An 11,814-nucleotide genomic window follows, 5' to 3' on the forward strand; every position below is an offset into this window, starting at 1 on the left:
CAGCACCCACACCTATTACACATTTGGGGCAATGGGGCCAGAGCACTGTGAGTGCCAAGAGAGCCCACAGGCACGGTGGTGGGGGCGGGTGGAGGACCCAGGCCCTTCACTGAGGGGTGGGCTGAAAGGCAGGTGGTAAGGGTACCGGAGGGGGAGCAGAGTCAAGGGGGAGGGGGTTTGAAGGTTCCCCGGTGGAGGGAGTCGTGGGAGGGTGGTGAGCTGAGAGGGTGAAGGACAGGCGATCTGGGGCCCCTTCCTGCCAGTGGCCATGGTAAGTCATTCCCCCCTCAGGGTCCACTTCTCTAGTGCAGGCCAAGCGTGGACAGTAGTGCTCAGGGAGGGGCACTGTCCTGGAGGCCTGGACACAGATGGGCATGATGAATGCCAGGGTGCCAGCAGAGACACTCAGGAGAAGCCCCTTGGCCCCTGGGCTGCCCCCCTTCCCCGGGGTCCTGTCATCATATCTCCTCCTCTGCTGGAAAATCCCAGAAAACCGGAGGCCCAGAAATCAGCCCAAACTCCATTTCAAGTTTAAGAACAGTCATCAACATCCATAAAATCTGATTAAGGAAAAAGGTATTGGGAGTTCCCTGGTCATCCAGAAGTTAGGACTTGGGCCCTTTCACTGCTCTAGCCAAGGTTGAATCCCTGGGGGGAACTAAGATGCATAAGCCACAGAGCATAGCCAAAAAAAAAAAAAATTTTAAGCCATCAATTTCACAAAAGTATTGATTTCATGATGTACTAAGCCTTTCAACATTTGGAACCCACGTGCCTCCCCCATAACTGCGGGGTCCACACTGGACTGAATGGGAATGCGAGATGGGGAGAGAGTTGTGAGCAAAAACGAACACAATCCCGCTGTTCCCACTGCGTTTGGCCACAGAGGACACACCGGGGACAAAGAAGCCAAAGACGGATGTGTGCGCAGTGAGCTGCCAAGGAACACAGGGACGCTAGCCACGGAAAGCTGTGTGTGGATGGTGGCCACGCCCCACTCCTGGACTCCAATCAAAGGCCCTGTGCCTTTGACCGCTATTTCCACTGCCTGGACACCCCCACAGCCCAGCCAGGAGGAAGAGGGTCCATGTGGGGCAGGCTCTGATTTCCTGAAGGGCCCCAAGTCCTGGCAGATGTTGCTGGAGAGCCAAGACGGGACAGGGTGGGGGTGTGTGTGTGTGTGTGTATGTGTGTTTATGTATGTGTGCACGGACCTGGGGATGAACCCAGGCTCCTCTCAGCAGCTGGGCAACCTGAGGAACCTTCAACCTCCCAGGGCCTCCGTTTCCTTGTCCCTAAAACAGAAGCAGCCTGCCTGGACCACCGCTTCCTCCCAGAAGTAACAGAGCGGGGCAAGCATGTGCGCATGCACGTGCGAGAGTGAGTATGTGCGCATGCGCGAGCGCCTGGCTGGGCTGGGCTCGCACAGCAGGGACGCTGCGGAGCACACGCTGGCATCGCAGGCCGCGCCCTGCCCGTCTGGGTCACTGCATGAGGCACGAGGCTCCATGGCACCTCCTGGGGACCTCCGTGAGCCCCTGACCTTCTGAGAGCCCCCAGAGAAGAGGCCAGGGAAGAATTGAGATGGGGACACAGTGAACACAAGCCTCCTAGGCCCTGAGGAAGGGTGAGGGGGCGCGTCCTCCGGTGGGGAAACCCAGAGCTGGGGTCCCAGGGCGAGCTGAGCACTTGGTGCAGCTCTCTCCCCAGGCCCCGTCTCTTCCAGGGCAGTCTGGATGTCTGTGCGAGCTGCAAAGCCTCTCTCAGGCCACAAAGCCATGTGGGCCCTGGGGCTGGAACTCAGAGAAAGGCCACAGGAAGCTCAGGAGAGTTGAGGTGTCCCCGCCAGCGGACAGTCATCAAAGGGCCCCCCTCTTCTTGGCCAGGGTCTCCGGGGTTTACAGTGATGAGGTGGGGCAGGAGAAAGCTCCATAAAGACAGGCCCGTGGTCCTGCTCCCTGAAATGTGCCATGTGTGGGACAAGGCGTGGGGATGATGGGGGTGAGGGTGAGAAGTAAGGGGCAGGGGAAGACCAGCCCCCTGGAGCTCAGAGGACAGGAGAGGAAAGGAACACAGGAACAACACGCCCAAGGTCACCTGAGGACCTGCAGGAAGAGGAGAGGAAGCCTGGGGACTGAGTTTCATCACGGTGTCAGTGACAGTTCAGTCTTTCTATTACTGCTGCCATCTTCATGACTAGTGGCAGCTGGCATTCCCGTGTGCCATGTGTCAGGGACCATGCAAAGCACTCGGGTACTAATAACAACCCGTCAGATAAATGCTCTCCGTTTCTCTATTTCACAGAAAAGGAAGTGGAGGATAAGAGAGGTAAGTGAGCAGCCCAGGGTCACTCAGCTGGGAAGTGGCAAAGCTGGTATTGGAACCCAGGTCTGGCTGACCCTAAAGCTGACATTCTTAACCACTCCCCGTGCAGCCTTTGGAAAGAAGACGGTCAAGGGTAGAAGCAGGGGAAAAGACAGAACTACTAAAAGATTAGACAAATCCATTATCGGGGATTTCAGCGCCTCCATCAGTAACTGACAGCAGAAGCAGGAAGGAAGGACAGACAACCTGAACAGCACTGTCCCTCAACTGCATCTAACGACATGTAGAGCAACACTCCACCCGACAGCAGATGACATAGCTTCTCAAGCTCGTAAGGAATATTCACCAAGGACAGGCCACATGCTGGGGAAGAAAACATATCTGAACAAAGTTAAAAGGCTAGAAATCATATGTGTACGCTTAGACCACAGTGGCATTAAACTAGAAATCAGGAATAGAAAAATAGCTAGAAAATTTCCAACTATTTGGAAATTACACAACACACTTCTAAATAACACCAGGGCCAAAGAATTATTGAGAACAATTTAAAAATATTTGAACTAACTGAAAATGAAAATACAATTTATCAAAATTTGTTCAGTTCTTCAGTCACTCAGTCATGTCCCACTCTTTGTGACTCCACGGACTGCAGCAAGCCGGGCTTCCCTGCCCATCACCAATTCCCGGAGCTTGCTCAAACCCATGTCCATTGAGTTGGTGATGCCATCCAACATCAAAATTTGTGGGATGCAGCTAAAGCAGTGCTTAGAGGGAAATTCAAAGGCTTGAAATGCATATGTTAGAGAAGAGAACAAATAACAAGACATTCTGCTTTGAACACTAGATGCCACAGGGACTATGGATTTTTAAAAAATGCCAGGCAACAACCTGGCAGGCAGAGAACCCAGGTCCCTGTTCAGTGTCCCAAGAGAAAGTGCCAAGCTCACACCTACCACCACAAGTCAGCAGGTTCTGCAGGAGCACGAGGTGGACCGGACATGAGCAGCGCGGCGTCCCATCGCCCTTGGCGACACAGATGTGAGAACAGCCTCCATTGTCGCGGGCACAGGGGTGGGCTGCTGTGGAGAGAAGAGAAGGAGGGGGTTGGACTCCGCCTCCAGTCTCAGGACTTCAGCCTAGAGGAGGGAGGCGGTGAGGGCCAGGCAAGACCTCACAATAACTGGCACTCCCACAGGGGTGCAGTCAACCCTCTCACTTCATTCCTAGGGCAGCCAGGCAAGTCTGTTTCTGTGGACGCTGCATTTTGCCAATGAGGAAGCGGAGGCCAAGAGCACATCTAGAACTTTCCTGACGTCACACCCCAGCCTTCTGCACCAGCTCCCACCGTGCCCACAGCCATCATGCTACACCGCCCGCCTGCGTGTCTGTCTCTCACGGTGTAGTGGGCTAGTGGTGGGCCCCCCAAAAGATATGTCCACATCCTAACACCCGGAATCTGAGAATGTGACCTTTACTGGGGAAAAGGGTCTCTGCAAATGATGTGATCACATTAAAGATCTTGAGATGGGGTCTAATTCTGAAGTATCTGGGTGGGCGTTAAACCTACTAACAAGTATCCTTATAAGAGAGTGCCTAAGAGGTGAGGGCTTCCCAGGCGGTGCTAGCAGTAAAGAACCTGCCTGCCAGTGCAGGAGACATGGAGATGCAGGTTTAATCCCTGGGTTGGGAAGATCCCCTGGAGAAGGGCATGGCAACTACTCCAGTATTCTTGCCTGGAGAGTCCCATGGACAGAGGAGCCTGGCGGGCTACAGTCCATGGGGTCGCAAAGTCAGACACAACTGAAGCCACTTAGTGTGCAAGCAGGCAAGAGGTGAAGGCAGGGGAGAGGCCATGTGATGGCAGAGGCTGCGATGGTGCAGCCACAAGCACACCTGTGGCCGTGAACCGTCTTTGCCTCCCCCTGGTCCCCATCCCCTCAGCCCCTCATTTCCAGCCTCAATGGTGCACCCACAAGCACACCTGTAGCCATGAACCGTCTTTGCCTCCCCCTGGTCCCCATCCCCTCAGCCCCTCATTCCCAGCCTCCAGAGAGAGCACAGCCTTGGAGGCACCTTGACTTTGAACTCCTGGCCTCCAGAACCGGGAAAGAATGCATTTCTGCTGCTCTACGTCACCCAGTTTGTGGTCGCTTGTTACAGCAGCTGCAGTAAATTAATACACATGGAAATTAACATAGTAAAGGTGGTGAACCCCGGGAACCTTGAATATTTCAATTCCATTAACCTCCTGTGCCCAATCTCTGGACAATGGTTAGGAGCCTGGGAAGGTGGCTGACCTCCCCCAGGTAAGAGGAAATGGCAAAGCACACTCAGCTCCTCACCCCTACCCCTGAAGGCAAATCATGGTTTTTTTCCTCCTCCATCTCAAGGATTAGGTGTTTTTAAAATGGCAGTCATAGTTGAGAGCAGGGTCAGCCAACTTTTTCCATAAAAAATGAGAAAGTAAATAATTCTGGCTTCACAGGCCAGGCCACCGGTGTGACCCCCGGTCAGCCAGCTGCAGGGCAAAGGCAGCCAGGATGACAGGGACCCACAAGCTGCACAGTGCCACCCCTGGTTTAGAGGTTAGCTGTGGGATCCTGTGCGGACGCAGATGGGTGGCCCACGTCCCAGATCAACATGGCAGAGCCCGCCGAAGGACTTCCTACGCTTACCCAAAACGAGGAGCCTCTCCATGTCACCCCAGAGCCCGCGCACTGGTGCTCACAGACATGTCCCCAGTTTCCAACCTCAAACCTGCTCACTGAGCATTTCCTGGCCCTCCCGGCCCTGGTTCCAAGGAGCGCCGGTCAGTGCCCCTGGCTTTCTGCCGACACCAGTAGGCAGCGGGTCTTGACCTTTGTGGGCTGGGCATTCACCGTTCTGACCATCTGCCAGTGACACCCAGGAATCCGTGACTTGGCTGAGCATGGACTAAGAGGCCAGATGAACACAAGCATGCTAACCCATAGGTATGGGGCGCCTTGGTTTAGTTTCCTGGTGACTTCACTTATCTGGGACCCAGCTGATTACCACAGAAATTGCCACCGAGCAGTCAACAAAGAAGTGGCCGGTTCGGAGGTCATGTCCCTGATTCTGAGCAGGAAGCCTAACAGAAAAAAACTCAAGTGGCTAAAGCCTGGGCTCTGGTTGCAAATTCAAGCCCCCTTGGGTTTACTGGCTGGGTAATAGGGGAAGCAATACCCTTACTGAGTTCTACTTTTGTCAGCTGTAAAATATAATCTCATTTGAAATTATAAATTATTGTGAAATAACATATATAATGTAATAATATACTGAAAACAGGGCTAGGGTACAAAAGAGTCACAATGCAGTGTGGCCGAGGCAACGCCGACAGGGAGGGGCTGGGGTGAGGCTGGGCAGCCCCGGGGCCTGGACGGCGGCCAGACCGCAGGCGTCACAAGACAAGGGCAGCGAAGGCCCTGCTCACTCAGCGGGCAGCCCGCTGGGTGCCGTGTACGTACTGAATAGAGAGAGAAAAGCAAGCAGACAGACAGGCAGACACTTACACACGCGCACACACACCTCCACACCCACATAGAGCCAAGGACCGGGTGGAGGAGCCACAGGTCCTGATTACAGACAATCCTCTCTCAGGCTCCTGGACACAGCCAGGCTGTGGTGGACGGAATCCTAAAGTGCCCCCCAAACTCCCCACCCTGCTCCCCAGCTAGGGAAGATGCGATGAGTGTCATGCCCATGGTTTTATCACCTTTCTTGGTGGAGGGACATACAGGTGTAATTAAGGTTACTAATCGGTTGATTCAGAGTCAATCTAAAGGGTGATTCATCTAAAGCTGGGCCAAATCTCATCGCAGGCACTTGGAAAGCAGAGTGGGTTCGAGAGCTAGAAACAGAAATCAGAGCGGTCCAATCTGTTGCTGATGGAGAAGGGGATGGGGTGAGGGCCTGAGGGTGGCCTCTGGTCACCGAGACTGGGCCAAGACAAAGCCAGAAAGAAAACGGCCTCAGCCCTACTCTCGCCTTGGTCCGCCCTCCTCCCTTTCTCCAGGGGAGCCAGTCCAGGGGTTGCTGTGCTCCGTGCAGAGGCGTTCCTTCCCCTCGGGGCACCCGCACAGCCCCACTGCCCACCCCTCACGTACAGAACTCCTCCAGGCTGATGTCCTCCACAGCATGAATGCCGGTCAGGTGCGCGACACGGCCCTGGACTCGTGTCCGTGCGTCCCCCGTGGTCTTGTCCACACGCTCGATCATCTGCTGCTGGCGGTCAATCCAGTAGAGGTGCTTGCCCAGCACGGTCAGGCCCACGGGCTGCACGATGTTGGCATCCTCCAGGGTCAGGCGGTTGGCCCCTGCGAGAGGGATAAGCGCCCCCTGAGTGGCGGCTGACCCCGAGAGCTCAGCCCATGCTCACTCTGGGAGAATGGAGAGCTGCTGGGAGCCTGGGGGACGCCAGGCTCAGGCTGGGCACGCTCCCTGGAAGTAGGCAGACCTGAGACCTCCTCTCAGTCAGCCCTGCTTCCACCTGGGTTGGCCTTGTAACCACAGCCGTGGACCCAAGTTGCTGATCCCCTAAAAACACGGTGCCTCCCCTTCCCCCAGCCCACCCCAACTTCTGGCAGAAAAGCCCCTCCAAGCTGTCATTCTTGCTCCTCTCCAGGCCGGGGCCCCCAGACTAAGGCAGCCATGGCCAAGCAGCTGTAAGTGTGGGCGCTGGAGGCGAAGGGCACAGGATTCCTGCTCCACCCCACGCTGGGGGCCCCAGGCAGCTGGCTCACCCTTTCTGAGCCTCCCTGGACTCTACCGATCAGGAATCATTCGGGTCCAATATCCTGGAATGTGGCTGGGAGACCGTATGTGCCTCCTCGCAGCAGGCCCCCAAGAGACTGTGGCGTGTGACCGATGACCAGGAAGGTGTTCCCGGCAGGTCAGACAGGGTGGCTGCCAAGGGACCAATCCCCAGGGAGGCCCCAGGCCTCGTACCTGACAGGTCACAGCTCTCGATGCGCTTCAGGTCGGCGTCCACCCAGAAGAGCTTGCCCAGCGTGTTGTCCACCACGAGGGCCACGGGGCGGATGAGGCCTGTGGTGAAGAGGACCTCGCGCTCCGTGCCATCCAGGGCGGCGCGCTCGATCTTGGCAGCACGGTCCTGCATGTTGGTGAAGTACAGGTACCTGTGGAGGGCGGCAGTGAGGACCCATTGTGCCCTGCCCGTCCTTGGCCAAGCCCGAGAGACCAGCCCTGACCCTGCGGACGTCCAGCAGGCGAGCAGCCACATGACCCCGGCCCCCGGAGGTGAGAGGTCACACCCTGGAGGGGCCGGAGAATGTCCCCCAAGACCTCACGGCTACCTGGAACCTCGGAATGTGACCTTACTGGGAAACAAGGTGTTTGCAGATGTAATTAAGGATCAAGATGAGGCCACCCTTGGGACTTCCCTGGCAGTCCCAGATGGTTGAGGCTCTGAGCTGCCACTGCAGGGGGGGCACAGGTTCAATCCCTGGTCAGGGAACTAAGATTCCGCATGCTGTGCAAGGGTCCTCAACCAGTGAGAGTGGCCTTAAGAGAGAGAGAAGAGGCCACGGGACACAGAGAGGAGCCCATGTGATGACGCGGACAGAGTGGAGGGACGTGGTCACAAGCCTAGGAGCACCCAGGGCCCCCGAGCTGAGAGGCAGGGAGTAGCCTCCCCTTCAGACTTCGGTGGGGGCACGGCCTCGCTGCCCTTGACTCTGGCCCCTGGAACCACAGGAGAACAGGCCTTTGTGTTTGAAGCCCCTGGTTTGTGGTCACTTGTGGCGGCCCCTCCTCTGGTTCCTGAAGAACCACCAGCACTGACTGAGCCCCCGGGTGCTGCACGGCTGGTACTCCCTACTCTCTTCACCAGGAAACTAAGTGCCTGGGAGGTCACGTCACACAGGCAGTAACTGATGGAATCGGAATTTGAACTTGGGTCTGCACGACAGCCCCTGGGAGAAGCTCCAGCACACAGTGCCTGGACAGGTCTGCCTCTGGCTCTGAATGGCCAGCCCTGCGGGTATCTGGGGTGACCACCATGCTCCTGCCTCCCACCTCCAAACGTTCCCAACCTCATGTCATGGGGCTTTGGGCACCCCCCTGCCCTGGTCCTTGCCTCCAGGACCCTCCACATCTTTCCACGTGTCTCAGCCTACCAGAGAACCTGAGGGCTGACAGGCAGAGCGTCAGGGAGCTTCACGGAAGGAAGAAGCTCCAGGTCAGGTAGTGACCTCCCCGTGGCGGGGCGTATGCAAGTGAATAACTTGCCACCACCTGGGGTGCTATGGAAGGGATGGCTGTACAGGGTTCAAATTTGATGGGATGGTCTGACACCTATGAACTAGAGCTCACATCCTGCCTGTGTCTCTCAACAAAGCCCCCACCCCTGCATAGGCTTTCAGTTCAGGCCGTCTCTGGGTGTCTCTGCCTCCTCCCCACGACTGGGAATGAGCTGCTGTTTCCTCGCCCCGCCGACCCCTGGCTGTGGTGGCAGGGACACTGGGGAGCTCCTGACGGATGGGCGTGTTGGGGGTGGAAGATCCCTCCCGGCCCGAGAGGCCAGCATGCACGGGAGGGGCGCCCAGCGCACCCCTACAGGGACAGCCCCCGCACCCGCGCTCAGCGTTGACGACGATGGCCCTCGGCTTGTCGCGGTCCCCCCGCAGCACCACGCCCATGGCGTCCCCGTTGAGCCGGTGGACGTTGATGGTGTTGGTGGCCTCGCACGTCCAGAACAGCGTCCGGCTGTAGATGTCAATGCTGAGGTCGTGCGGCTGCCTGTCTGGGTTCTGGCTTTGGCTTGGAGAGGTCAGAACGAAGGGCTGTAAGACGGTAAAGAAACGAGCATCCGCTGGAGACACGGCGGGGCGGGTGGAGGCCTCCGCCCCAGTCCACAGTGAGCGTCAAGATCTCAACCCTGTTTGGAACCTTGCCTTTCCAACCAGCTCTTGTCCACACGTCCACCCGCGAGTGAAGGGGCTCCCCTGACAGCCTTCAGGGGAGTTCTTGCCATGAGCTCTGGGCCAGGCCCGGCCACTGGTGATGGCACAGGACCCAGATGGTAGCCACCCCACCCCGGCCGGCCAGCCTGGGCCTGCTTGCAGAGAGGGGGACCAGCAGGCAGCCAAGTGGTCAGCCAGGATCGCAGGCCCCCGGCTCAAGGCATCGCCTCCCTCCTTGTTTCCTTAGACCCAGGCTTTTGGATTAAGACTCTGAAGTCTTGCTGTCTTTTAAAGTACTCAGGGATTGATGCTGAGGCTGAAGCTCTAATACTCTGGCCACCTGATGTGACATGTTGATTCACTGAAAAAGACCCTGATGCTGGGAAAGATTGAAGGCAAAAGGAGAAGAGGGCAGCACAGGATGAGATGGTTGGATGGCATCACCGACTCAATGAACATGAGTTTGAGCAAATTCTGGGAGGTGGTGAAGGACAGGGAAGCCTGGAGTGCTGCAGTCCATGGGGTCGCAAAGAGTTGGACACAACTGAGTGACTGAACAGCAACGAAAATTCAGGGTGCCGGGATAATGGGTGTCCAGCTTGGAGGTCCACCTCTCCATCTCTTCCCTGGGGGCCAGAGGCTGGGGGTGGGGCTCAAGGGCAGGTGAGGGTACAGGGCCGCCCCGCAGTGTATCCTGGGAGCCCAGGAGCAGTGCAGGCCCCTCTCAGAGGCTGTTATCCCTCTGGGTCTCCACCCCGAGCCTCTCCCGGGAACTGTGCCCGACTTCATGCTATCTGCTGCATCTCAGGGATGAGCCTGGCTCTCAGAGTCACTGACAGAGAATCCCTTCAAGGGGGGACCTCATTTCATGAACTGATGCCAGAGGAGGAGCACCCCTCATCTCCCTCCCAGGCCAGAGCCCAACTCCCTGGTGGATGTGGTCCCCCTGGGTGCTCGGGTGACTTGACCTGGTGCAAAGGGGCTTCCCAAGCTCCTGGGTTGCTGCCACCAATGGTCTGGATGAAAAGCCCCTTCTCCTGAGAAAGGCGTCATCTTCTAATGATGCTCTGACCACAGCTCATTGCAGACCCTCTTTATCTGCCTCTTTTCAGGCATTAATAAAACAATAAGTCACCAGTGGGGGAAGAGGTGGCTTGCAGGCAAAAGGAAGCCCCCTTCCCCAGGCCCAGCTTCTAGGACCCAGCTGGAGAAGAATCCCCCACCCTCCCAGCCCCGAACACCTGGCAGCCTCTGGTCCAGCCCTGCTGGGCAGCTAGAAGTATGCCACTCGCATCTCTGCAGGTAGCAAAATCCACATCCTGGGAGCTGTGGGCCCTAGGAGGCAAGCGTCAACTCCAACCAGCACCTTCCTTTCTCAGGAGCCACGGAGCTCTCTGGCCAAAGACCACAGACCAGTGTAGCTGATGGCCTGGGAGTAAAGCAAGATTCCAGCCAGCCCTGGCCAGAGTCAGGCTCCCTGTGAAGGGTGGTACGTGGGAACCGGGCACACACTCATCGGAACAACCAGGGGAGAGAAGTACATGGTGTAATGACACAGCGCCCATGTCCCTCCCGGGGCAGACAGGAGCGAGGAGATCAACCTTACACGGCTGGCCAGTTTCCTAAAGCCCGAACTCCAGTTTTAACATAAGGAACAGCACAGTGCCAGCACAAAAGGTCTTAACAGAAGCCAACTCCATGTCACCATCAACAGCCCACCCCCTCACAGTACAGAGTGGTCCTCAACCAAGTGGCCCAAACGCGGATGCAGCCCGTGTCCACTGGTGGGTGGACGGATAAGCAAAGCGTGTTCTGTACACGCAATGGGATGTTATTCAGTCTTAAAGAGGAAGAAAATTCTGATACCTGCCATGATGAACCTCAAAGTCACTGTGCTCAGTGAAATCAGCCAGTCGCAAAAGGACAGACATGGATTGCGTGGTTCTAACTATGCAGGACTTAAGAGTTGTCAGATTCGCAGAGACAGAAAGCAGGATGGTGGGTGCCAGGGACTGGGGGAGGAGGGGGGTGGAGAGTTAGTGTTTAACGGGGACAGACTGTCATCAGAGACAGCCAGTGGGGACGGCTGTTCAACAGTATGAATTTACCTAATGCCACAGAGCTGTACACTTAAAAATGGCGAAAATGGTACATTTTATATAATGTATGTTTACCACAATGAAAGAATAAAATATTAAATAGAAAAACAAAAGCCAAGTAGATAATAATGAGCTTCCCAGGCGGCACTTGTGGTAAAAGAATCCACCTGTCAGTGCAGGAGATGCAAGAGACGCGGGTTTGATCCTTGGGTCAGGAAGATCCCTTGGAGAAGGGAATGGCCACCCACTGCAGTATTCTTGCCCAGAGGATTCAGTGGACACAGGAGCCTGGTGGGCTACAGTCCATGGGGCCGCGAAGAGTCAGACACAACTGGGCACCCAACTAATAATGAAGAACGCCATCCTTGGGGTGGGGGTGTGCTCCAAATAATCAAAGCCACAGGAAAACCGAGTTCAGTGGGGAGGCAAATGAACGTTATCTAGATTAA

At 56.4% G+C, this 11,814-nt stretch overlaps 1 protein-coding gene across 6 annotated transcripts in view; it reads right to left on the reverse strand.

The window, feature by feature from the left end:
* Positions 1 to 11,814, reverse strand: part of LRP5 (LDL receptor related protein 5) — a 123,815-nt gene that overhangs the window by 14,063 nt on the left and 97,938 nt on the right. For 4 of the 6 annotated variants that reach the window (XM_027532742.1, XM_027532740.1, XM_027532738.1 and 1 more), the window contains 4 exons: positions 8,938 to 9,146; positions 7,291 to 7,481; positions 6,450 to 6,659; positions 3,279 to 3,404 (listed from right to left, as the gene is read on the reverse strand). In XM_027532742.1, the coding sequence (XP_027388543.1) occupies positions 3,279 to 3,404; positions 6,450 to 6,659; positions 7,291 to 7,481; positions 8,938 to 9,146 (736 nt within the window). The remainder of the gene's footprint in view (positions 1 to 3,278; positions 3,405 to 6,449; positions 6,660 to 7,290; positions 7,482 to 8,937; positions 9,147 to 11,814) is intronic. The other 2 variants (XM_027532741.1, XM_027532739.1) reach the window with 1 other exon arrangement.

The sequence above is a fragment of the Bos indicus x Bos taurus genome, chromosome 29 (assembly GCF_003369695.1).
Source record: "Bos indicus x Bos taurus breed Angus x Brahman F1 hybrid chromosome 29, Bos_hybrid_MaternalHap_v2.0, whole genome shotgun sequence".
NCBI classification, from domain to species: Eukaryota; Metazoa; Chordata; class Mammalia; order Artiodactyla; family Bovidae; genus Bos; species Bos indicus x Bos taurus.